The sequence below is a fragment of the Carcharodon carcharias genome, chromosome 2, assembly GCF_017639515.1.
Source record: "Carcharodon carcharias isolate sCarCar2 chromosome 2, sCarCar2.pri, whole genome shotgun sequence".
NCBI lineage: Eukaryota > Metazoa > Chordata > Chondrichthyes > Lamniformes > Lamnidae > Carcharodon > Carcharodon carcharias.
Genome location: NC_054468.1, coordinates 51,189,780 through 51,213,705, shown reverse-complemented (window position 1 = coordinate 51,213,705; position 23,926 = coordinate 51,189,780). Strand labels below are relative to the sequence as shown.

The window sequence follows — 23,926 nt, the reverse complement described above, 5'->3', positions numbered from 1 at the left end:
TAAGCATGGTCTAACCAAAGTTTGATACAGGTTTAGCATAGTGTAATGACTTGACATAGTGGATAGGTTTCAACAAAAAAATAGATACATTTTATTACAGAGAGCTTTCCAGGTGCTACATGCTTGAATCAAGTCCTCGACAAGAAACCCTGCCCCCTGGATTACCCACGCTTAGGGCTCATTGGTTGGAGCCTCCAAGAACAAACACATGACCCCTGATAGAGGCTATACCTTCAGTTACTAAATTTCCTCCCCTTCAGTTCTTTTTACAGTTTCTATTTACAGAGAACACTTGAATATTTGACAACGTGTACATATATACAACTCAGGTGATTAAGGATTAAGTCTCTGAGGTGTTTTCTTTATTCAGTTAGAGCGCGTAGCTCAACCGCTTGAGGTTCTTCCACAGCATCAGCATGATCAGGAACTGCAGCACCAGATACATCATCAGAAAGTGGCAGTTCAGGGTTTGGCAACTCTACAGAGACATGGGGCATGTCTATTCTAGGTCAATTAGTCACCTCACAGATTAATGGTTCAATGCTAATCACAGGCAGAACAGCTGGCTGTTGGAATGTCTCTCTCCTCTGAAGGTGGTCCACATGTTTCAAACAATTTGATCTTCTACTTCCACCTGGAAGGACAAGGGACCAGTTTTGAAACAATTGTTCCAGGAACCCAACAAGATCCATTTTCAAAATTCCACCCGAAAACTGTGTCTCCTACAGTGAATTTGCGAGTTTTGCTATGAATATCATGATTCAACTTTTGTTTACCCTGATTCTTCTCTACTTTCCCCTCTACATTTGGAAACACCAGACTTAACCTTGTATTTAAGTGGTGTTTCATCAATACTTCAGACGGCGTTGAACCTGTTGTTGAATGAGGTATTGTACAATAACTGAGAAGAAAATGGGAAAGTCGAATTTCTAAAGTACCTTCTGATAACCTCTTCATTCAAGAATTGAAAATTTGCACAGCTCTTTCAGCTAAACCAATTGATGAGGGATAACATGGCGCTGTTGTAATATGTCTGATTCCATTTAAACTCATGAATCTCTGAAACTCTCTACTGGTAAAGACTGTATTGTAATCAGAAACAATGACTTCCGATAGGCCATGTATACTAAAACAATGAGGCAACTTTTCGAAAATTGCGCTCAATGTCGGTGACCTGACTTCATTCACATCCATCCATTTAGAATGTACATCTATGATCAAGAAAAACATGATACCTAAGAATGGTCCTACCGGGAGCTGAAACAGGCAACTTCTGTTGCGCTTGACCACGTCTTCAATGTCACTGTCAATGCCTGTCCACCAAACATAGCTTGAGGCAAGCATTTTCATCTTTGATAAGCCTGGATGCGCACTGTGAAACTGTCAAGAGTGGTTCTCTTCTTTGTGAAAGGACGACAACTCTTGATCCTCACAACAAGATTCCATCCTGACAACCTAACTCTATTTTTTGGGCATGGAATGGTCTTATCTCTTCAGATACTGGTGAATTTGACCACCCTTGCAATACAAGTTCTCGGACTTTTGACAAAATTGGATCTCTCTTCATCCAACTTTTAATTTGCTTCACATACACAGGCGAAGAATCCAAGAAATTCAGCACAAGCACAACTTCTTGTGGCATTGGACCATGTACAATGCTATCTGGTAACGGGAGATGACTGAGTGCATCCGTATTTGCAATATGCAAGCCAGGACAGTGCATAGGGGTGTACTCATACTCAGAGGGTATCAAAGCCCAATGTTGAATTCTTGCTGATACTATTGGCAGGATGGCCTTATCTTCACTGAATAAACCATTAATGGTTTATGGTCTGACACAATGGTGAAATGTCATCCATGCAGATACTTGTGTAATTTCTTCCCTCCGAATATCCGATAAACCTTCCTTCTCTAGTTGGGAATAACCCTTCTCAGCTGTTGAGAGGGTTCTTGAGACATAGCCAACTGGCATTTCTGATCTGATTCTTGTCTTTTCTTTTCCTGTTTGCCACAGAGTTTTGTCTGGTCGTTCATTTTGATTTCACAGTCGGACAAATTTATCTCTGGTGAAATCTTAACTTGGTTCAGTTCAGTAGTTGAGCTACCCATGGCTTCATTATCCACTCGCCTCTTGGAACATTCTATGACTTTTCCTTCTTATGCCTCTTTTGTTTCATTCAGCTGATTATTCAGCTCTTCAGTCTCTTTCTTGTATCTGTTGGTTTCTTCCTGGAACATTGAACATTGTTGAGTTATCTCTGCCAACTGTTTCTTCAGTTTATTCAGAGTGGCACAAAATCATTTTGTTTCTCTTCATGATTTTTTAGAGGAACCAACTCTGACCTGAGGGATCCTTGCAACATGTGAAGGTCCTTCAATTCTCCTAACTCATCCCGAAATATTGTCCTATTTCCTTAGCAGTTCAGGAACTCCTCCTGTTCTCAAATGCAATATTTCAGACCAGCTGAGCTTGATTTTTTGTAACCAGTCTCGGCCCAGAAGACTAGGTCCTTCACCTGTCACTATGATCAATGGAAGCTGGGCTGTCTGTTGCCTATAGCACACAGGTACTGTGGTGATGCCCTTTACCTTTATTTAAATAAGAACAAGCAGTTGAGGGGACATGAACTCAGGATTATCATTAGGTAATTAAAGCGAAAAGTTGGAGGAAATGTTTTCACATAGAGGGTTATTAGAGCATGGAAGCCATAATGGCAGACACTTAAAATCTAAATAAAGCATTGTATGAGGATTTGAAAGTGATGAATTTTGAGGATATGGAGAAAAGACAGGAGGGGATTGTGTTAGAGATAATGGGGTTGAAATTGGCCTACTTCTGTGCAGTAATGCGAATGGAATTTCCAAGGCTCCAAGGAATTTCCTAATCTATTTTAAGAACTTCAGCAAAGAATAACACAGTTTAATTCTGCTTTAAAAAAGAATTCTTACAACATGGAGATGCGTTTCATGAAAATAGAGCTCAAACATACCTTAGACAGAAACAATTTTTTAACATGTAATAGAAAGGAAACTGCAATTGGCTGAAACAGAATGATGTTGTCTTTGTTTTTGGGAGCAAACAATTCGTAAGGCTTTCTAGAGGCAGCCATTAATTTTGTGGAAGGCAGCAGCTCTTATTTTTGCTGCTGTTGCTGGATCAGAAAAGAACCGTGTTAGTTTATTTGGCCAGTGCTACATAGACATCATGTACTGCTCATATTAGTCAGTAAGAATAGATTCTGTTGTAGCAAATGTCAGGTCAAGGAGCTCCAACAAGGTTTTTGTCATTTAACAATTCATTAGAGATTAAGAAGATTCTGAGAAAAAAACTACAAAGACTTTGAAATGTTAAATAATTTTGGACCTCCTGAATGCTAAATTCTCAGAGAAGCTGATTCCTTCCAAGAGTGAACCATCACAGGACTCATGCTCATCATGCGCCAGCATAGATATTTACACTTCAATTGGGCCAATTAGAGAAATAGCTGGGATTTCACTTGGTGATGTACACTTCACAAGTGAGCAAGAGCAAGTGGTGATGCCAGGTACAGTTATGGAGAGTTCACTGTGGAGGGTACATCCTTCTCGAGCTCTGCTTGACCAGACACAGGTGCCACACTCCAGGAATAGAAGAAAGGATAATCATTTTGTATGTTCAAGGTGCAGCAGAGAATTTGTGATATATTAGCAGGCCTTCCATGCACTTTGTCCATGATTGGAGGAACCTAGCTCAAGAATGGATGGGTTAATGAAGCAGAGCAATGTGAGGATGTCCTAGTTAATGTAGGGCTGTGAATTGCCATGTACGCAGTTGTGACATCCTGCACCCGTGGGAAGTCAGCCAACTCTGGAAACCTGAACGTCCCCTCATACTGGCTTCATCATAAACGACAGTTCTGGCAACCAAATCATCAGGCACCTATCTTATGCAATTATTTGCAGCTGACTGGAACATACTGAATATATCTCTGATAGTGTTCTGGAAGGATCCAAAGATAAAAAGAGGGTGGTGGTCAGTGTCACATTATTGGGAATGGTGGTCACCAGTTCCAGCTGGGAGCAGATCTTCCTCTATGAGGCTGCAGATATCTGCCATTATCTAATGTGACCACCATAGCCTGCAGAACCACAGTTCTTCCAAGAGGTAAAGGGAGCTGAGCCTTTGCCTGTAAATCTTGTTAAGTAGATAGTAACTCTTGTCAGCTCAACTCCTTTGTTGCTGTCCACTGCTGACCACCTGCAGGTTTCTCCTCAGAAGGCTGTTGCTGCTGTTGATAGCCACCTAGTTCCTTGTCCGAGGTCCAAGCTAAGGAAGCCTCTTTGCAACCCGTCCATGATTTTAAATCTCAATATCTTCAAAACACAGGAATTAACTTCTTAATACAAGTACTTTTTCAACAAACTGCTTCCCTGCGGTAGGCAAAAAAAACCAGCAGTGAACAATATGAGTGTTTATTGGTGTTGTTGTGCCTGACTTTTATAGAGCCCCATGAATTTCCATCCTCTTCTTGCCTTGGTTTGAGTGGTGAGTTTCAGGAAACTCATCCATGCACCATTAAATTTAAGTGTTGCTTAAAATATCATGCACTGATTTAAATAGTTAAATTGCTAACCTGCCTCTCTAGAAGGGGGTACACATGCACAGTTGACTTCACCTGCCAGATGTTGGCACACTGAAGCCTTCTTTTGGACATGCTGCCATTTTCAACAAATTTAACCTTCTAACTGCACAAAAATCCATGTGCTCTTCAAGGTTGAAATTCCTACTATTAGGCTTCATCTTCATTGAGTCAGAGGGATTCGAAAGCAAGAGGATCACAAGTAGGTGAGCTACATAGTTTTGTTGGGCCTTGTTCAGCTATTTAACTTACATCTAATTTTTGGTCTCAGGAGCAAGTGAGTGTTCTGTCTGTCCTCTTATACCAATGAGATGTTTATGGGGAAGTTCCTGGGCAACGCAAGAATTCCACTTTGGCTGCCTAATAAGACCTGATCTGAACTCTAACTAGCCAAAGATTGGCATGCATTCCACTGTGGTCTAGGGAAAGCCCCCAAAAGTCAGAGACAAAGATAATTGATACTGGGTGGCATCAATTCTGAATCTCAATTTTCACAATGTCAGTTGCATCAATTAGTCACTGAAAGAAATGATTTGGAGGCACTGGATGGTGTGGATTTGGAAAGCAAGAGCTCATTGTTAAGTTTTCGATTGCTGTTTTGAAGCCAGCTTCTTATTCACCAGAGGAATAAGAAGTTGTTCTTATAAAGATCAAAGATTGTTAAGTGCGCCTTAAATGAACATAAGTGCAGGGGCTGAATTTTGCCATCGGCGAGCAGGGGGCGGGGCCCACTCGCCGATGCGTAAAATGATGCGGGATGACATTGGGGGGAACCCCTGACATCATCCTGCCCCATTTAAATTTTCAGGAAGGCGGGGGCACAGCAAAATCAACTGCAGGCCCGCCGACCTGTCAATGGCCAATTGAGGCCATTGACACGATCATTGAAACAATTAAAGGACCAAAGGTAGGCAGGCCAGGAGCCCCGGTGGGAATTAGAAAAAACATGAAACTTCATCCACTGGCGGGATGAGGTTTCATGTCGGGATTTTAAAAGTTCAATAAAGTTTTAGTGTAATTTATGGACATGTCCCATCTCATGTGACATTGTCACATGAGGGGGACATGTTAAGGATTTTTTTTTCTATTTTTAACGATTTTAAAACTGTCAGTGATCTCCCTGAGGCAGCACTTAGCCTCAGGGAGATGTGTGCTCTTTCGTGCGCATGCGTGAAAGAGCGTACTCTAGCTTTTGGGGAATCCCCCCCCCCCACCACCTCCTGTCCGCACAGGAAATGCATAGCGCTTCCCAGCTTACGTCACGCTGGGTAGGCCTTAATTGGCCCGCCCACGTAAAATGGCGGCAGGGCCCACTTCTCCGGCAGGGATCGGCTCCCCGCCCTCTGGAGATTGGGTCGGGCCTGCCCGCCCGCCAAGCAGGCAGAAAGTTCTGCCCTAGGAGTTTTCTCTGTGGTTCTCCCAATTACTCTGGCAGAAAACCTTTTTCTGGCAGACAGAGTTGGGCCAGATTTTCACCAAGTCATGGAGACTCCATGGACCTTCAAAAATGGCGGGTGGGACCCAGATTCAGAAGTCCTGCCCCCATTTCTGACAGATCCCATGTTCTCCAGTAGGGGAAAGGGGGCAGAACACATGACGGAAACCCAAACTCAGCAGTGCTCAGTGTTGAATTCAAACAGACCCCATTTTTGCTGCAGCAAGGGCCTTAACCTGCAGTGTGGGAGTCATAAATTTTTAGAGTGGATATAAATGCTCATGATGGGCAGATAAAGTCTGTAGAACTGTCAAGCTGTGGAGTTATTGGAATCCTAAGCCCTTTAAATATTAAAAAATAGGCTGCCTGTGTTAGTGAGGATTGAAAAAATTTGTTCTAGCAGTTACAATAGATACTTGTTGACATTTCTCAAAGGGCTACCATTATGTCATTATTAATGCTTGGCTGCTTTCCACATGCTACAATTATGTCAGTGGGTGGGGGCACTGGTCCTAAGTACACAGTTTGGTTGACAGCTCAAAGAGGTTATTATGGGATAAGTTGTCTTTGATGTGGGGTTATGAATACAAGCCTGCTTGTTTTTATAAGGAATTAAGTATTTGAGGGTATTTATATTTTTGAATTGTCTTTCATAAATGGGAATTTTTTTTAAATAAAGGCTGTAATAGATATTTAGGCCTTTATTTTATTTCTCAACATGGCTCCTGAGGTCTGTCATGGTGGATACTGGTGAGTTAGCATGGGGACGTAAGGGCAAAGTGTGGTGGGTGGAGACATGGGTTGGCATTAGGGCATGAAGGTGGTATGGGGAGTGAGTGGGGAGATGATGAGGTGTGAGGGGCAAGGACTACACGCCCTAAAATTTAAAGAAACAACCTGGATGGAATCCTATAGAACCAAGGTGGGCCTTTTAAACAGACTGCCTCGGCATTTGGCAGCCTGTGTGGCCACCTCTGACCTGCACACACCACCCCCGCACACACTGTACAAAAATTGGGTTTGACAGGGCACTTCCTCCCAAGGCCGGTGTGGCAAGCCAGGAAATTCCAACTTTTGCTACCTGCCATGGGAGTGAAAATCCGGCCCATAAATGGTTTCCAAAGTTATTGTGGCTCATCGGGAGAATTCTAAAGGAAATTCCCAGCCAGAATTTAACACTCCTGCCATTTTGCAGTAAGGTCCAGAATTAACTGATCTATATTTTGATTGCTTAATACTTTAAAAACATAGATTTAGATCTTTGCTTTAAGGGGCCCTTCTCTGTTTTAAGTAGGAATGCATCACTTGTATCCTAATTTGCCATGTAATCAGGAAGGCAGCCTGTCAATCATATTAAGGTGAGATTTGGGGGTTAAAATGGCTCTGGCCTCATGGCGAAAATGTCATGGGGGTTTGCTGCTTACCCTGCATGTCTGATTCACGTCTCGAGTTAAAACTGAGGTGAAGAACCTGTGAGCCATCCACCAAGCAGAAGTGACACACAGAATGCACCTTGACGTAGGAAAATGCCAAGATGTATGGATCCCCTTTCTGTATGCCTAACCACCATCCACTCCAAACTTCCAGAATTGAAATGATCCCTGCTCCATCTAACCATGTCTTCCTGAACCCACTCCAACTTCGTGCCTGAGACCCCTCTTCCCCAATCTATGAAAGCTTTCTCACATTGCTAATAAATAACCACACCCAAATCTGACTAACTATTAACTTTTATAGGACTTACAATGAATGAATATATCTATAAATTTTCTCTAATCCACAGTTGCATGTACCTCCATTGTATTATACCATGGTTTGAGAAAGCAGGTCATTCTTGCACGGCTCAAAAAAACGTAAATTAAAACATTTTGCCAACTGTTTAATGGCTCAATTTCCATCTTTATTAGTGGGGGAGAAGCAATCAGATGCAAAAGAATTCAGTTCACATATAGGCATATCCTTATGCAAAGTTCAAATGTTAAGTTCTAGCTCTAATATTAATGACAAACAGCACACTGAACTGATGCAGCTTCTCTCAGAGGGTAGGCCAACATTATTGCTAGGACATAAATACTCGCCCATCATGTTTCAGTCTATATTATTTCACAGAAGCACAGTAACCCTTGGGGCAGGTTTAGATGTTTGCTGTAGATGCAAAAGAGATATCAGTATTAGAGTTTATTTCCATCATTAAGAGTGTATCTACTCAGAAGCAGATCTAAATAAAACCTGTTTTTAAATTATCATCATGATTGATTACCAGAAATATTTTTCATTATGTTTTAATGCCTCTATTGTCAGTAAATAAGTTTGCAATTTAGAAAGAGTGCTTTATCTCCCCAGGGGCAAATACTATTTGTCTTAAACATTAAATACATGTATGTATGCAACACGCACATTTCATACAGAATATATGTTCCTGCAAGTCTTCTACCTGTCTGTTGATAATGTAAGTACATTTCTTTTTGATTAATTTTCAATAACTGTGCTGGATAGTTTTCACAATCACTCATTTATAAAATCTAATGATGTGGTAGCGTATTTTAGAAAATATAATTTCTTAAGAAACTATACAAACAAAAAAGTATTTTTAAATTTTAATTGTGCTTTTTCAAGGTAGCCTTGTTGAATGAAAAACTGCAGTGTTTTCTCGTCTTCTACTCAAACCACATAGGCTTTCAAGAAAATCTGCAAAAAAAAATCCTTAACTGATGAAAAATGTAGCACTAAAGGCAAAAGTAATGTCTTAGGAATATATTTCAGGAACTTAAAAACAAAATAGACAGAGGTAAACCAACCCAAATGGAACCAGGCTAATGGAAACAACAATTATAGATACCTAGAGGAACATGTTTTCCAGTTTCCAAAAGATGCAGATCTCCAGCAGCAACAGTTTCCTCCAGGCAGCATCAGAGAAGAAAAAGAGACTCACATTTATATAGCACCTTCCATGACCTAAGCATATCCCAAAGCACTTTACAGACAATGATGTACCTTTGAAGTTTAGACACTGTAGTAATGGAGGAAACACTGCAGCTAATTTCCACACAGCAAACTCCCAAAGTGATAACTATCTAATATTCTCTTTTAGTGATGTTGATTAAGGAATAAATATTGACCAACACTGGAGATAACTCCCCTGCTCTTCAAAATACTGCCACAGGATCTTTTATGTCCACCTGAGATAGAAAACAGGGCCTCAAGTCACATATGCCTATATGTGAACTGAAAGACAGCATATTGATATCAATAATTCTTTTAACTGCATTGGACTTTTAAATTAAAATTTCAACCTTAGCATCACTGCATTTAAGATTAGGGCAATAGAGTCTTCTTTGACCAACAGCACAGGGGAAAAAAACGTGTGTGTGATGAATATGTTTTAACTACAGAAATTACAAAACTGAAGGAAGTCATTCAGCCAGTTGCAGATAAGTCAGTTCTTTGCTGAAGCAATCCAAAACTAATTCCACTTCTCTGCTCCATCCCCAAAGTCCAGCATTTTCCTTTGATTTATATTTTTAAAATCTTTACCAAGGAAAATCTGCCCAAAGCATAGAGAAAGAGGAGTTAGTTGAGACTTGAATGGGCTAAAAATTGATTAAGAGGAAGTATTAGATAGGCTGGCTGTACTTAAAAAAAAATGATAGATAACTAGGAGCGGATGAGATGCCTCTGAGGATATAGAGGGAAGAAAAGTGGAAATTGTGGAGGCACTGGCCATAATCTTCCAATCCTCCTTAGATACAGGGTAGAGGCAGAGAATTGGGAAATTGCAAATGTTACACCTTCTCCCACTTTTGGCTTCTTCCAATTTACCCAGTGTCGCCACAATGTTGGTTATCAGCCTTCTCCACCCCCTCCTTTCAGTCACCCATTTCTCTTCCAATCCCACTGTGTTTAAGTCTCTTGTCACCACATCCTCCCATCTGGTCTTAGGCTTTCATCCTCTCTTTGTGGCAGACCCATCTCCATTGCTCACCTCACCATATTTCCTTTCTCTCTCTCTCCACAACAGATGACCATACCATTTCACTGTCTTCTTGGCTACTTTTTTCGATGCTCACACAAACTTCACTGACCCCCTGAGGTACTGGTTCCTGATTTTGTCCTTTCTTGTTAGTCCACACATCCACCTCAGCATCCACATCTCATTGGTCTCCAGTGATTGTTCCTCTCTTTGTGATGTTGCCCAACTTTCTGCATTATATAACAAGGCCGGTCTCACAACTATCTTGGAGGTTCTTCCTTTCAATTTCAGTGATAATTTTCTATCACGTAACACGCCCCTGCATTTCTTCCAATTACTCCAAGAACTAGTCTGTTGCTTAATTTCCATTTCTACATTTCCATCTTCTGCCACCATTGACCGCAGAGACTTGAAACTATTCAATTTCTCCACGTCTTCACCTGACCTCCAAACAATGCTGTGCATGGATCTGACCTTCCTCACCCTTAACCTCCAGGGATTCCCAAGTCCCAGGAAACACAGCAGGGATTAATTATTTACAACCTGTTAAAATGGAGGGATGCCACCATTTAAAAGATTTCAGTGATTGACTGGCCTCTTGCACAGATTTGTCACCCACACAACCAACCAACCCCCTTTTAAATTGGGTGGGTGTGTTGGAGGGGGTGGGCGGATTTGTGATTGGGTTTGAAATGTCAAAACTTTTTACCTCCCACCTGACCCAAACCCACCCATTCTTGGTGTTTAAAATTACTCCCAATATCATACAATTTATTTTCCATTGTGCATCTAATCTTGTAGGTTTTGTTTCTAATTTAATGGATTCTCACTGGCTCTGCTTGTAAATTTATCTTGCATTTAAATTGAATGGTAACTTTAACTTTTGCTTTGAAATCGAATATGACTGTGCTTTTCTGGCATGGTTTTATGCAAATAGAATTTAGAATACAAGATGTACAAAATGCATTTATGATTATATTCCCATCTATGCTTTAGATTATAGGCTATGGAAAACATTTTGGTCTGATGGGCTTACGATATGGCTCGTGCAGGAAGCCTTTGCACCAGATGTTTTATAAATCAAATTAATTAATTACATCATCAGCTATTAATGGCGGCAACAGCTTTCAAGTTTATTATTGGGTTGTACCAAGATATATCATTAATTGTAGTCAACATCAGCTGTCCCTTCATTCAAGAATGATGCCTACTCAGGGTCGTGGGTTTTAATGCTGCCGCACTTCAAGGAGAACGTCAGTATGTCTCTGAAGAGTTTTCTTTGTCTTCTCCTGGAATGTTGGTCATTTGAGAGTTCAGAAAACAGGACCTGACAGGGAAGATGGTTTTAAGCCATCTGGACACAGTGTCCAGCCTATCATAGTTGATTTGTAAGACCTCTCCCTGAATTCTAGTGGAGCCATCATCAAGAAGGATTGTTCAACAGTCCTCCCCATTGAATCTGGAGGATGCACTCTCCTTGAAGTGCGGCAGCATTAAAATTAATGACTGGGAGGAACTTGCTACCAATTTTTCAGAACGGCAACAACTTGTCCATCAAGCTGCAGCAGGCTTTGAGTCACAACATCTTAATGATGAGGCAGAGCGGTGGCAGGGAAGGAAAGAAAAGGAAGCAAATTCTGCACTTGGACACCACTACCTCATGGAACATCCTGTTCCATATGCCCAAAGATACGTGGGTCAAGAATTGACCTGCTCAGTCATACTTGAGACCTATGGCAGAAACCCATGACCCTGAGTAGACATCATTCTTGAATGAAGGGACAGCTGATGGAATTTCTGTAGCACTCTATATCGCTGATACATACTTCATGGGCTCACACAGAAGGATGGTGATGACATTGCTCTGTAACTAAGATTTTCAGAGGTCTTTGTTGTCAAACACCTACTTCCATAGTTTGTAGAAGGCTGAACTGACGCAGCTGATCTGATGTTGGATCTCCTTGTCGATGGTGGCCTTTTAAGATAGGTGACTGCCAAAATGTGGGAAGTGCTCACCATATTCCAGAGTCTTTCCTTCAACATATATGGGAATGGATATTTTTGGCTGACCAGGTGTGGGTTAATATTGAGTTTTGTTTTGATAATATTTAAGGACATGCCCAGTTTCTTGTGTGCAGAATTGAAGAGATCGAGAGTAGCTTACAAATCTGGTGCAGAGTGGGCAACGACACTACAGTCATCTGTAAACTGTAGATCATGTAAGTCTAAGGTGGTCAGTGTAGTTTTGGCATGGAGGCAACTGACACCAGAGAGTAGTTGACCTATGATGAGCTGAACAGCCACTGTCAGGCAGTTTTAAATTGTATGGGGGCTATATTACACAGCTTTGCTTGACCCCAGTCTGGATTTTGAAGGTGTTTTTTACAGATCTCCCACTCAAGACAGTTGCAGTCATGTCATCATTAATCAATTGCAGGATTGTGATGAATATTCCAAATCTTTGATGCATTATCCACAGAGCCTCATGATTTATTGAGTCAAATGATTTGGTCAGATCAATGATTGAAGAGTTCTTGGTGTTGTTCTTGACATTTTTCTTGGATTTAACTGACATAAAAGACCATGTTGGAGGTTCCTCTGGAAGGTCTAAAGCCACACTCTGTCTCTGGGAGGATTTCCTCAGCTACAGGAAGTAAGTGATTCAGGAGAATTTTGTCAGGATTTTCCCTGCTATGGACATGAGGGAACTACCTCAATTGTTTCCTCAGCACGATTTATCTCCCTTCTTGAAGATAGTTATAATCGTCTCATTCCTGAAGTCAGGCAAGGAGGGGGTGGGGGGTGGAATTATTTCTCCTCCCACATCCATAGGATGAGTGCATGGAATTATGTGAACAAAGGTCCGCCAGCTTTGAGGACCTCAGCTGGAATGCTATCAGGGCTGCAGGCTGTGTTGTTTCTCATTCATTTGATTGCTTAATCCAGCTCTCCCATCAATCATGGTTCACCCATGGGTTCTACCAGAGGTTGGTGTGGGATTGTAGTATTACAACACAGAGCTATGGAGAGAGAGAGAGAGAGAACACACTATATCTCACTTTCTTTTCTGAGCTGCACTCAGGATAGGGCAAAAGAGGCAGCAGCTGCTGCATCTGCATGAAATAGAGCATGTCAGATAGGGTAATGTCAGATTGTAGCTACCTAATTTTATTGGTCACTTGTTAATGAAGTAGCACCAGGCCATAGTAAGGCATTTTTTAGGTTTTCTCTTTGCATTCTCTCTGCAGATGTGTGTCACTTTCTTTTGTCCTGGTAATTGTATAAAACAGCAGTTTCTACACTCTCACTTCCAAATACGTGACTTAAATTAGAGCCTTTCTCCATTAACCAGCTAAATGTCAAACCTGAATGACACATCACATTTCACAATCAAACGATCAGCACAGAGCCATGCACATTAGTTCAGTCACTACCATTTGTATGATGTGATATATCAACAGCTGCTGTTGTTGCCATTACTATTGCAGTGCTAGGTCACATAGAATCTGAAGGTATTATTTTATTCCGTTTGCCATAACTGAGACCTAACTAAATGTTAGACATTTATTTTGTGTCACCAACATTGATATAAATTTATGATTAATAATTACAGGTTATTCACCAGATACAGGAACAGGCATATAAATACACAAATGAAACAGTGTAAAAGCAAGTCAAATTTTAACAAACTTAACTGTAAGAAAGTTGTAATCTATTTAAATACATTCATACTTGTTAGTTCTATTTTTAGTTTTCCTTTTCTTATTAATGTTGGCCCACTAAACAGAAGACACAATCTAAACAAATTATTGGTTGTTTGATATGAATTCAACTTAGAGGTAATTTTTGAACAGGCCTGTGTCATATTAAGAAAACAAATACATTCATTTTTCCACCTTACTAAGTGCAAACATTATTTTTGTTTGCAAATGTTATCAATTGCTATGGGTATTAGTAATATATGCAAGTATAGATTACAGCTGATTCAATAAACATTCAGCCCTCTCCTACCTGCGTAGGCAGCTCTCAGTTAGACAGAACAATGAGGCACCCCACATACACCTGCCGTTGAGCAGACCTAGGTAAAGACACAACTAGGGTTAAAAGAACTTGTGCCACACAATGTCACCAAGTGAACACAGTGGTAACAAACTCTGGACACTCAACCAACAGCCTAGAATTTACTCAAAATGAGTTACAATGCTGTTGCCCCTTTAGAAAAATAGTGCACCTGCTAGACCTCTTGCCCCTTGGTGTAGTCATTGTTATTAAGTAGCTGAACTACCTGAAAAAGACAATTTAGCCTGTACTCCTCAGCAAACTGGATAATAACCAGGTAAGAAAGGACTAATGCTCTATTTCATTTTCTAATTACTCAGCCCCACAAAATACCCAATCTCTGCTCTCCCATTTGAAGAGAAATCATTAAATTTTCATTGGCCATTTTCATCTCACTACCACCCTGTTTGCACTTGTAAATGGGTCAGCAGTGGAATGAAAATTAGGGAGGAAAGTTTGCTGACATCCCACTGAAAGTTCATCTATTGCCACTTTTGGACAGACTTCAGCTTAATTGACCAGCATTTCTGACAAGGCTAGGCAAAGTTGTAATTTTATTATTTAAATAGAATTTTACTGATATCATTAAGAAACCCAGTACCATTTTCATGTCAATCAGTGCTGTCATCGCTATGTGCTCAGTCTGTCCACAAGCCATGGGTACTGAAGGTTGGGAGGAAGTTATTTCTGCATTGTTTAAAATTATCTATAACTGCAGTCAGAGAAAACTGAAAACAGGTCTGGTACTTATTCTTTTTTTCTTCAGTTTCTTGAGAGTTTTGACTTGTTATATCTTCCATAAATGAATCTTCTTTGCAGCTATGGGTATGTATGAAATTTCCCTCCACTTATATCTATTTATCAGCTTAAACACCAATGCTTTCAATCATCCCCTTCTGCTACATACCCAGGATGAGTGCTTGTCTTGTTGAATTTCCCATCCTCCCAAAGGCCGAACTGCCTGTAAGCAGCATTAGAGGCTGCAGGAACTTGCTTGTTCTTTATATTGGGCCCTGAGCATCAAAATTCATATGGAATGAAGTTATTGGACAGGTGGAATGGATACCCCATCCAGCAGCCACTTGACCAGCATTCCACACCAAAATCAATCCCAGTGTCTCATGTTAGTTTATGAAGCAACCCAATATCTGACAATAGCCACGAACAGTGTGCTCTGAAAACCTTTGACTTGAGTCTGATACAAGGGGAGGTGCAGTAACTGTAGCCTATGCAAGACTTTTACTATTCTATAGTTGTAACATTACAAATAAAATGTGGGAAAAAATTTATGAAATAAGTATGTGTCTGTGATCTTAATCATTATGATTCAGAAAAATTCTACAATTTAGTCATCTATTTTCATGGATATTACAGCCCAGATCTTCCAGTCTCCAAATCATTGGAGGCCATACGTACCCAGTTGCCTGTGAAGTTTGAACTTCCGATGGGCAGATCCCCCGCTCCACAGGACCTACAAAAAAGTCTCCAACTCTGAGTTAGAGTCAGAGACTTTGGACGGCTCTGATTTACTTACCTGAGTAGTTATCCGGGATTTGTTAGACATAAAAATCCTAATCTAACTCCTGGGTAAATTATATAACTTAGCCCCCCCAAATTTCCCCTAGACCCCCTGACCCAACCTGACTAGCCCCCACCATCTGACTCCCCCACCAACACCCCCTTGATCTCCCTGACCCCCCCACAACTAGCCCAACCACTTGACTCTCCCAGCTTCCCCCGATGCCCTGACTCCATCCAACCTTCCCCCACCCTCCATCTACCCTCCTGACCCCCGGCTCCCCCTGACACAACCTGACCAGCCCCCACAATCCGACTGACCACGGTGACCCCCTAACCTGACTAGCCCCCACCACTCAACTCCCCCTGACCCCGCCCATCTGCCCTCTATCTACTCCCCCTCAACCCCGTCCTCACCATCCTACCCAGCTGTCACCCAACCTTCTTACCCACTTAGATCACTGTTACAGAGTTGAAATCCAGGCAACTTTTCTTGGTGGAAACATTAAACTTTATTTACAAGACAGCAACAGCAACGAGTGCATCTAATTCCAAAAGAAAAGAAGAATTCACTCCTAGTGGTTCCCCACGCTGCAAACTGATTGGTTTACACAGATCATGTGATATTATAACAAGATTATTCTTAAAGCTACAGTCCTAAGTTTATCAAAACTATAATTATTACATTCCTCCCCCTTTAACTTTTCTGTACCATTTGTATTTACAAGGATATTTATCTCATGACATTACAATATTTACACAGGTCATGAAATTATAAACTCAGTCTCAGTTGGTTTCCTGATTCGTGTGGAACATTGAAGCTCCGCGACTTCCGAATCTTTGGCAGGAACCACAGTGTCTGGAACCGTAATAACATCAGATACCTCAATAGGCACAGGTATTTCAGTATTTTCCACTCCGACAGAGACATTGGGCATGTCTATCCTTGGTTGAACAACTTCAACAGGAACCACAGGTTCAACAATGGTTACAGGTGGAACATCATTTTGTTTGGGCATCTCCCTTCTTCTTAAATGATCCACATGCTTATAGGTGATCCAGCCCTCCACTTCTACATGGTATGACAATGGTCCAGTCACAGAGCCTACTTTACCAGGTAACCACTTCGGTCCTCCACCGAAATACCTTACCTACCTTCTCCAACAGTAAATTTTCGCTCACGACTAAGCAAATCATGAGTCGCTTTTTGGTTCCCTTGACTTATCTCCATCTTCCCCTCCAAATTGGGAAGTATCAGGCTTAGCCTTGTCCGAAGACAGCGCCTCATCAGTAACTCTGCAAGTGTTGCACCTTTAGTAGTGTGGGGGATTGTTCTGTAATGAAATAGGAAATGAACAAGTTTAGTTTACAACTATTCACCTGTTAACTTTTTCATTCCTGGCTTAAAAGTTTGTACTGCTCTTTCCGCCAGTCCATTAAATGATAGATGGTATGGTGCAGTCTTCACATGGCTGATACCATTTAAGCCAACAAGTCTTTGAGATTCAGCACTAGCAAATGCAGCACCATTATCTGAGATTACTTCTGGCAATCCATGGCTAGAAAAGCTTTGGCGTAACTTTTCTATAGCAGCACCCGACGTCGGCAACTTTACCTCATATATGTCTAACGGCTTGAAATGAGCATCTATAATCGGTAGAAACATGGTTCCAAGAAAAGGACCAATGTCATCTATGTGCAATCTCACCCAGGGCCTACCAGGCCACTCCCATGGGTATAATGGGGCTCCACCGGCAACTTATGGTGTTGTTGGCATTGTATACAGCGTTTAACCATCTTTTCAATATTGCCATCCATTCCCAGCCACCAAAGATAACTTTGCGCGATCATCTTCATTCTTGAGATTCCCAGATGGGCACTGTGTAACTTCACTAAGAGCGGTTCCCTTCCTTGTGAAGGAACTACTATTTGCGCACCCCATAACAGGATTCCATCTTGACTGCTCATTTTGTGTCTTCAGTTGAAAAATGGCTTCAATTCATCAGGGACTGGTTCCTGGGATCATCCAAGTAACACTCCCTGTCTGTCACTCGAGACAGGACTGCATCCCAATTCATACAGTTTCTTATCTGCCTGGCACAGACTGGTGAGGAATCCAAGAAATTCATTGCTAATACGAGCTCTTGGGGGATTGGGACATGGTCATTGTTCTCTTGCAAAGGAAGGCGACTTTGGGCATCGGCATTTGCTGAATGAATCCCTGGTCTATGCACAGAAGTATATTCATATGCCACTAAAATTAGGGCCCATCTTTGAACTAGTGCAGAAGCTATGGGAGGGATAGCCTTTTCTTCGCCAAGCAAACCCAAGAGTGGTTTATGGTCAGATACTCTCATGAAGTATCACCCATGCATGTATTGGTGGAATATTTTTTAACACCAAAAATAATCAACAGACCTTCTTTTTCAATTTGAGAATATCCTTTTCTGGCCGTGGTAAATGTCCTGGATACATAGCCTTTCGGCCTCCTTGCACCATCGTCCATCTTGTGAGATAGTACCGCTCGCACTCCATAAGGGGACGCATCGCAGGTTAGCACCAATTCCTTTGTCGGGTCATAGTGTACCAACAAATTTGAAGAGCACAAGAGCTGTTTGACTTTCATGATGGCTTCTTCCTGGGGTGACTTCCAAGCAGCGAATGTAAAGGGGTTGGGACCATTGATAAGTTTGGTAGAAACTAGCCATAATAATTTACCATCCCTAAAAATGATTTACGTTCAGAGACGTTATTAAATGCAGGTGCCTCTCTGGTTGCTTTAACCTTCTCTTCAACAGGGTGCAACCCTTGGCCATCTACCCGGTGGCCCAAATAAATTACTTCATTAGCCTGAAAGGTACATTTTTCCTTCTTTAGGTGCTCTCCTGCTTCTAAAAATCGTTTCAGGACTCCAGATTAGTTAAATGTTCCATTTCCGTGAATCCAGTTATTAATACATTATATAGGTAGACCACAACTTGAGGTAGTCCTTGTAGCAAGCTCTCCATTGTCCACTGGAAAATGGACAAGGCTAAAGAAACACTGAAGAGTAGGCATGTGTATTGATATAACCCTTTGTGGGTGCTTATGGTCACAAATTCTCTGGAGGCATCATCCAGCACCAGATGCTGATATGCGTGACTCAAGCTTTGTATACATTGTCCCTCATGCTAGTTTGGCATAGAGGTCTTCAATCTTGGGAACAGGGTACCTGTCCAGTTTGGCTGCTTTGTTGACCATTAACTTCTAGTCCCCACAGATCCTGACAGTCTGATCCAGTTTTAGGATAGGGACTATAAGTGCTGCCCACTCTCAGAACTGAACCACTTTTACTCAGCCTCTCTAGCCGGTTCAACCTAGTCTCAACCTTCTCTCTCACAACATATGGCACCGGTCTTGCTTCCAAGAAGCAAGGAGTTGCTTCTGAGTCCATGTAAATCTTGGCCTGTAGGCCTTTGATTTTTCCCAGTTCTTCCTGGAAGACACTGTCATTTTTTTAGCAGCTCTGGTAGTCGTCCTACTCGCAACTGGAAGATTTCGGATCAGTTTAATTTAATCTCTTTCAACCAATCACAATCTAGAAGGCTTGGTCCTTCACCTTCTGCCACCATCACTGGTAGTTGTGCTGTTTGCTGTCTATAATAAAGATACACTGGTAATACCCTTTACCTGGATTCCTTCACCTGTATATGTTTTCAACTTGGCAGAAGTTGGTTCCAAATTTAATTGTTGAGCACCCTTATTTAAATATCTGAAAGTGTGCTCCCCTACTACAGTGGAAGAAGCACCAGTGTATATTTCCATTGTTAAGGGTTTTCCATTCACCTGTAAAGTGACAGTAATTGGCTCTGTCTTCCCAACTTTCATGCTGAATAAGGAATAAATGTAAGAATTGGTTGTTTTTGGTTCTTCCACATTTTATACTTCATTTGACTTTGTTTGTTGCCTGGAAGCCTGTTTTAATCTCACTTTGCAATGTTTCAATATGTGTTCCCTTTTGTGACAAAGATAGCACTCTACCTCTTTAAATCAGCAATCATTAGGAGTATGATTATTTCCAAGTCAATAACAATTAGTTTTTGAATTTGCTATGCTGTTTCCTCCAAATTTTCGGTTAGCGGGGGCTGTTTCCTGCTTCGTGGCAGAGTCCCAGCTTTTCGCACTCCTTTCGGCTGGCTGTTCCTGCCCAACTAGGAAAACAAAGCCATTTTGTGCACCTTGAATTGCTTGTGAATCCCTTACAGCGCTTTCCATCAAGCACTATTTCTGACGCTTTCTTAAAATCAAGACCAACTTCAGCCCGCAATCTTCACTGAATAGCATCATTTTGCGTGCCACAGGCCAAACGGTCCCTGAGCATATCATTCAGGGTTTCATCAAAATCAGAATATTCCATTAGTTGTTTTAATTTCAACACATAGGTAGCAATGGTTTTCCCTCAGGTTTCTATTCCATGAATTGAACCTTTGCATTACGACTGAGGGTTTGGGTTGAAAATGTCCCTTAATGGTCCACTAATTCACTGAAGGTCTTCAAATCAGGGCACTGGGGGCCATCAAGCTTCGAATCAAACTGTAGGTCTTGCTCCCACAAATACTTAGGAGAATTGCTCTCCTCTTTTCTTCCCCATTGATTTTGTTGGCTTGAAAGTAGAACACAAGACATTCTATATATCGAGACCAGTTCTCTGTGGCTGGCTCAATGGGACTGATTCTGCCAAACGGGTTGCATCTCATATGAGTATATCTTCCTTTTTTAAAAATTATCTTAGATACTCACAATTGCTGGGCAAGGGACAGCACCATATCTGATTTATCCTCATCGCCAGTTTGTTACAGAGTTGATTTTCCAGGCAACTTTTCTTGGTGAAAACATTGAGCTTTATTTACAAAACAGCAACAGTAGCTACATATGTGAATCTAACTCTATAACTAAAGAAGAATTCTCTCCTAGAGGTTTCCCATGCTGCAAACCTATGGGTTTACACAAATCATGTGATCTTACAACACAGGGTTATTCTTAAAGCTACAGTCCTACATTTATCAAAACTATAATTACAACACTCACCCTGTCTACCTCTTGCACACCTACACAGTCACCCATACACTAACTCACTGAGAAGTTTTGGGACATTTTAACTCCTACCAGAATACAGTAGCTAGTGCAGTAAAAAGGGAGCGTGGTTTCTGCATGGATTCTCTCTGCTGCATCCTCTAAGGTTCCCTGCATTGAGTTCTGCATGATCCTCTATTGGAAGATTTGTCTGAAAAATAAGGGGAAGACAAGTGGGTAGCTTTTTGTCTGATCAGGATCTAAAACAGGGGTTCCAACCCTGATCGGAAGATATAAATCTATTTTTTTTATCTGATCGCAGTGCCCCAGTGTAATGATTTTTTCTAAAATATGCACCCTAATGTGGGCCGGTTAGCTCAAATGGCTAGTGTCTGGTTCAGAATAACACCAACAATGTGGGTTGTACTCCCATTCTGACCCATCCCTGCCTGTGAGAGTGGAAGACAATGGAAAACCACCACTGACAAAAGCTACCAAGAAAACAGCTCAGGATGAAGTATCAGCAGACAATTAACAAAAGTGCTTTCAGGCAGAACGCATATGAATAAACTGCTTAATATCATGTTCATTGGATTGACCCTCATGTTACAAACATCAAATGCAACTAACCCCAGTGACATTGCTTGCTATCAAAAAGGAGGCACTGGGACAATGTACTGCACCATGATGTCATTTGTTAATTAGGTTGTCACGCTCATGTCCCTTGCTGAAAAATGTAAGGAAGGAGGTTCCTGAACTATTACAGAATTACATTCATACCGTCACAGTTCTGGTTTTAATCTAGAAACTTCCGAGAAACCTAGTGATTTCCTGTCTCCAATTCTTTGTTTTCCCACTGGTCCCCATCTGGTAAGCCAGAGCTCTTAATCAACAGAGAAGCTTAAGCACAAAGTTTACTTTCCACATGAGCTATGATTTGTTGCATAGAAGCACCTGTGTGCCTCATCACGTTGCTATGGCTTCCTCAGTCAGGACCAACCAGAGAACTTGTGCAGGATGGGGCTTTAAGTCATATTGAAACTGCAGTTTTATTAAAGTAATCTAGTTCCTAAGGAACATATTGCATCAAATAATCAAAAACAAACCAACCTCGCTTGAAAAATAGAACCCATTAAGGAAAAAGATTATGAGAATTTGCCAACGAGCACTGCTATTACATGACTTGAGTCCCTCAACTGCAGGGAGACTGTAAAACTCTTGAGTTTTTTAACTAGTCTGTTCTAATGGATTTGAGGAATTTTCCCTTTAATAGGTCCCTTCGACGCAATGTGATTTCTTCCTCTTCTGTGAGATGTACCAGTGGTGTTTCAGCGCCTACGATGTTTTTGTGGTCCAGGCCACAACACAGAGAGCAACAAGGGAGGTAAGATCTAATTACTGTCTTTCCTCCTTTCTGGAACAAAAGTAGTAAATATGTTTGTGACCCAGCAGGCATTTAGGGGAATGGGAGCTCAACAAATATAAAACTTTTCAAACATTTATCTCTATCGTGAAGTTTTACCAGTTTAGTGATATTTTTACACTAAATGTGAATTTTCACTTCCAGCGGATTCCGCAAATTATATCTTTCTACCTGAAAGCTTCTGTCACCCACCTTCGATCAGTTCAAGAGGTTTACAAATATATGTCTATACTGTTTAAAGCTGCAGGGACTGATAGTTATAAACTTTGAGCAGAATTTTTGATCCGAGGTTGATGAGTACGCAAACCTGAATTTAAGTGCGGCGTGCCGGCTCCCATGGATTTTTTTTTTTGCAAAGGCGTCAGGAACTATGTGCCAGCAAGGCACCCAAACGCTGCGCCTCCATACTTAACTATGGAACTGAGGCCATCAATAGCCACTTAAAAGACCGGAAAGCGATTTTTGATTGCAGGCACTAGGATCATGTGCTTGGGTAGGGGACTGCAGCCCAGCAAGAGTCATGGAGACAGGTCCATTTTACATCCATTCAAAGGGAAATGGCTCAGAGAGCTGTTCAGCAGTGAGTGTGCAAAGGTAGCAGAGAGGAAGCTGTAGACACTGGAGCACTTGGAGTTGGAGGAGTGACCCTACAGTAACCTGGTGGCGGGGTCCAGGCAGCTGTGACATTGCTTCTAGAGGCAAGGAAGGCCAAAATGTGGAGATGTGGCTGAGCTGCGTAGATTTAGGACGAGCAGCAATGAGGAGTAATTGCTCACACATCAAGAGCTGTGAATGGCACTGAAGCACGCCGAGTTGATGGACGAGGGAGGGAAGAAATGGGATACACTCCAATCGGATATTTCAACAACAAATTATTTTTCTGAATTGAACAAAGGATCAATGTGACTGAAGGAAAACCTATCGAGGCAGATGGTAGCAGAGTTGGGTGTGCTGGTGGAGGGCCATATTGGCACATCTTGCCAGTAGCTGTCAGTGACCATGACACAGAACTTCTGGATCTTTCTCAAGGGCAGTAGCTGACCTCACTGGTATCCCTCAGTCTGCTGTCAATTACAGCTTACAGGAGATGATGGATGCTCTATTGCAGGAGGTATCAAGTTACACTGAGTTCACCACCAGTGGGACTACACAGGCATCATTGGACTCCCTCAGGAGTTGTTGACTACATCCATGAGGCCATCAAGGCACTGACTGGCAAAGCAGCCAGGGCATTCATTGATAGGAAGGGATTCCATTCTCAAGTTTCAACTAATGTGCAACCACCAAAATAATTTTCTCCAGATCTATACACTGTATTTGGCAATTACCATGACTCCTTCACCCTTGGGCAATGGCAGGTGCAGCAGCTGCTCATGTCACTTGAGACACTACATGGATAGCTGCTTGGGATAAGGGCAATCCATTGAAGAGATCACTGCTCACAACCATATGCAACCCTTTGATGGAGGCACAGAAGTGCTACAACTGCTGCTATCTCAGTACAAGGGCCACAACTGAGTAGGCCATTGAACTGCTCAAGATGCAGTCCTAGTACCTTGACCAGTCAGGGAGCACCCTCCAGTGTAGAGATCCAGTTCAGGCCTCAAGACATCAATTAGGATGGAAAGGACGTTCAAGCACTTTTCTCCTGATAGGTCCTCATCCTGAAAGATGAGTGGCTCGTGGCCTCATCTTTCTGTGGTAGAGGGTGTGAATCCACCATGCAGATGAATCCTGGAGGCAATACTGGTCCCCATATTGACTGAAAGACCAGTCTTGAACTAACACACTCATATTCATCTATTCCACACTCTCAATTTGTCTGCCTTTAATCCATCAATTGTGAGATT

The 23,926-nt window shown here is 41.7% G+C and overlaps 1 protein-coding gene across 1 annotated transcript in view; it reads left to right on the top strand.

The window, feature by feature from the left end:
• si:ch211-247n2.1 (calcium-activated potassium channel subunit beta-2) overlaps positions 1 to 23,926 on the top strand; it is a 43,792-nt gene that overhangs the window by 5,741 nt on the left and 14,125 nt on the right. Inside the window, exon 2 of the mRNA XM_041181880.1 lies at positions 21,927 to 22,037. Within this exon, the coding sequence (XP_041037814.1) occupies positions 21,927 to 22,037 (111 nt within the window). The remainder of the gene's footprint in view (positions 1 to 21,926; positions 22,038 to 23,926) is intronic.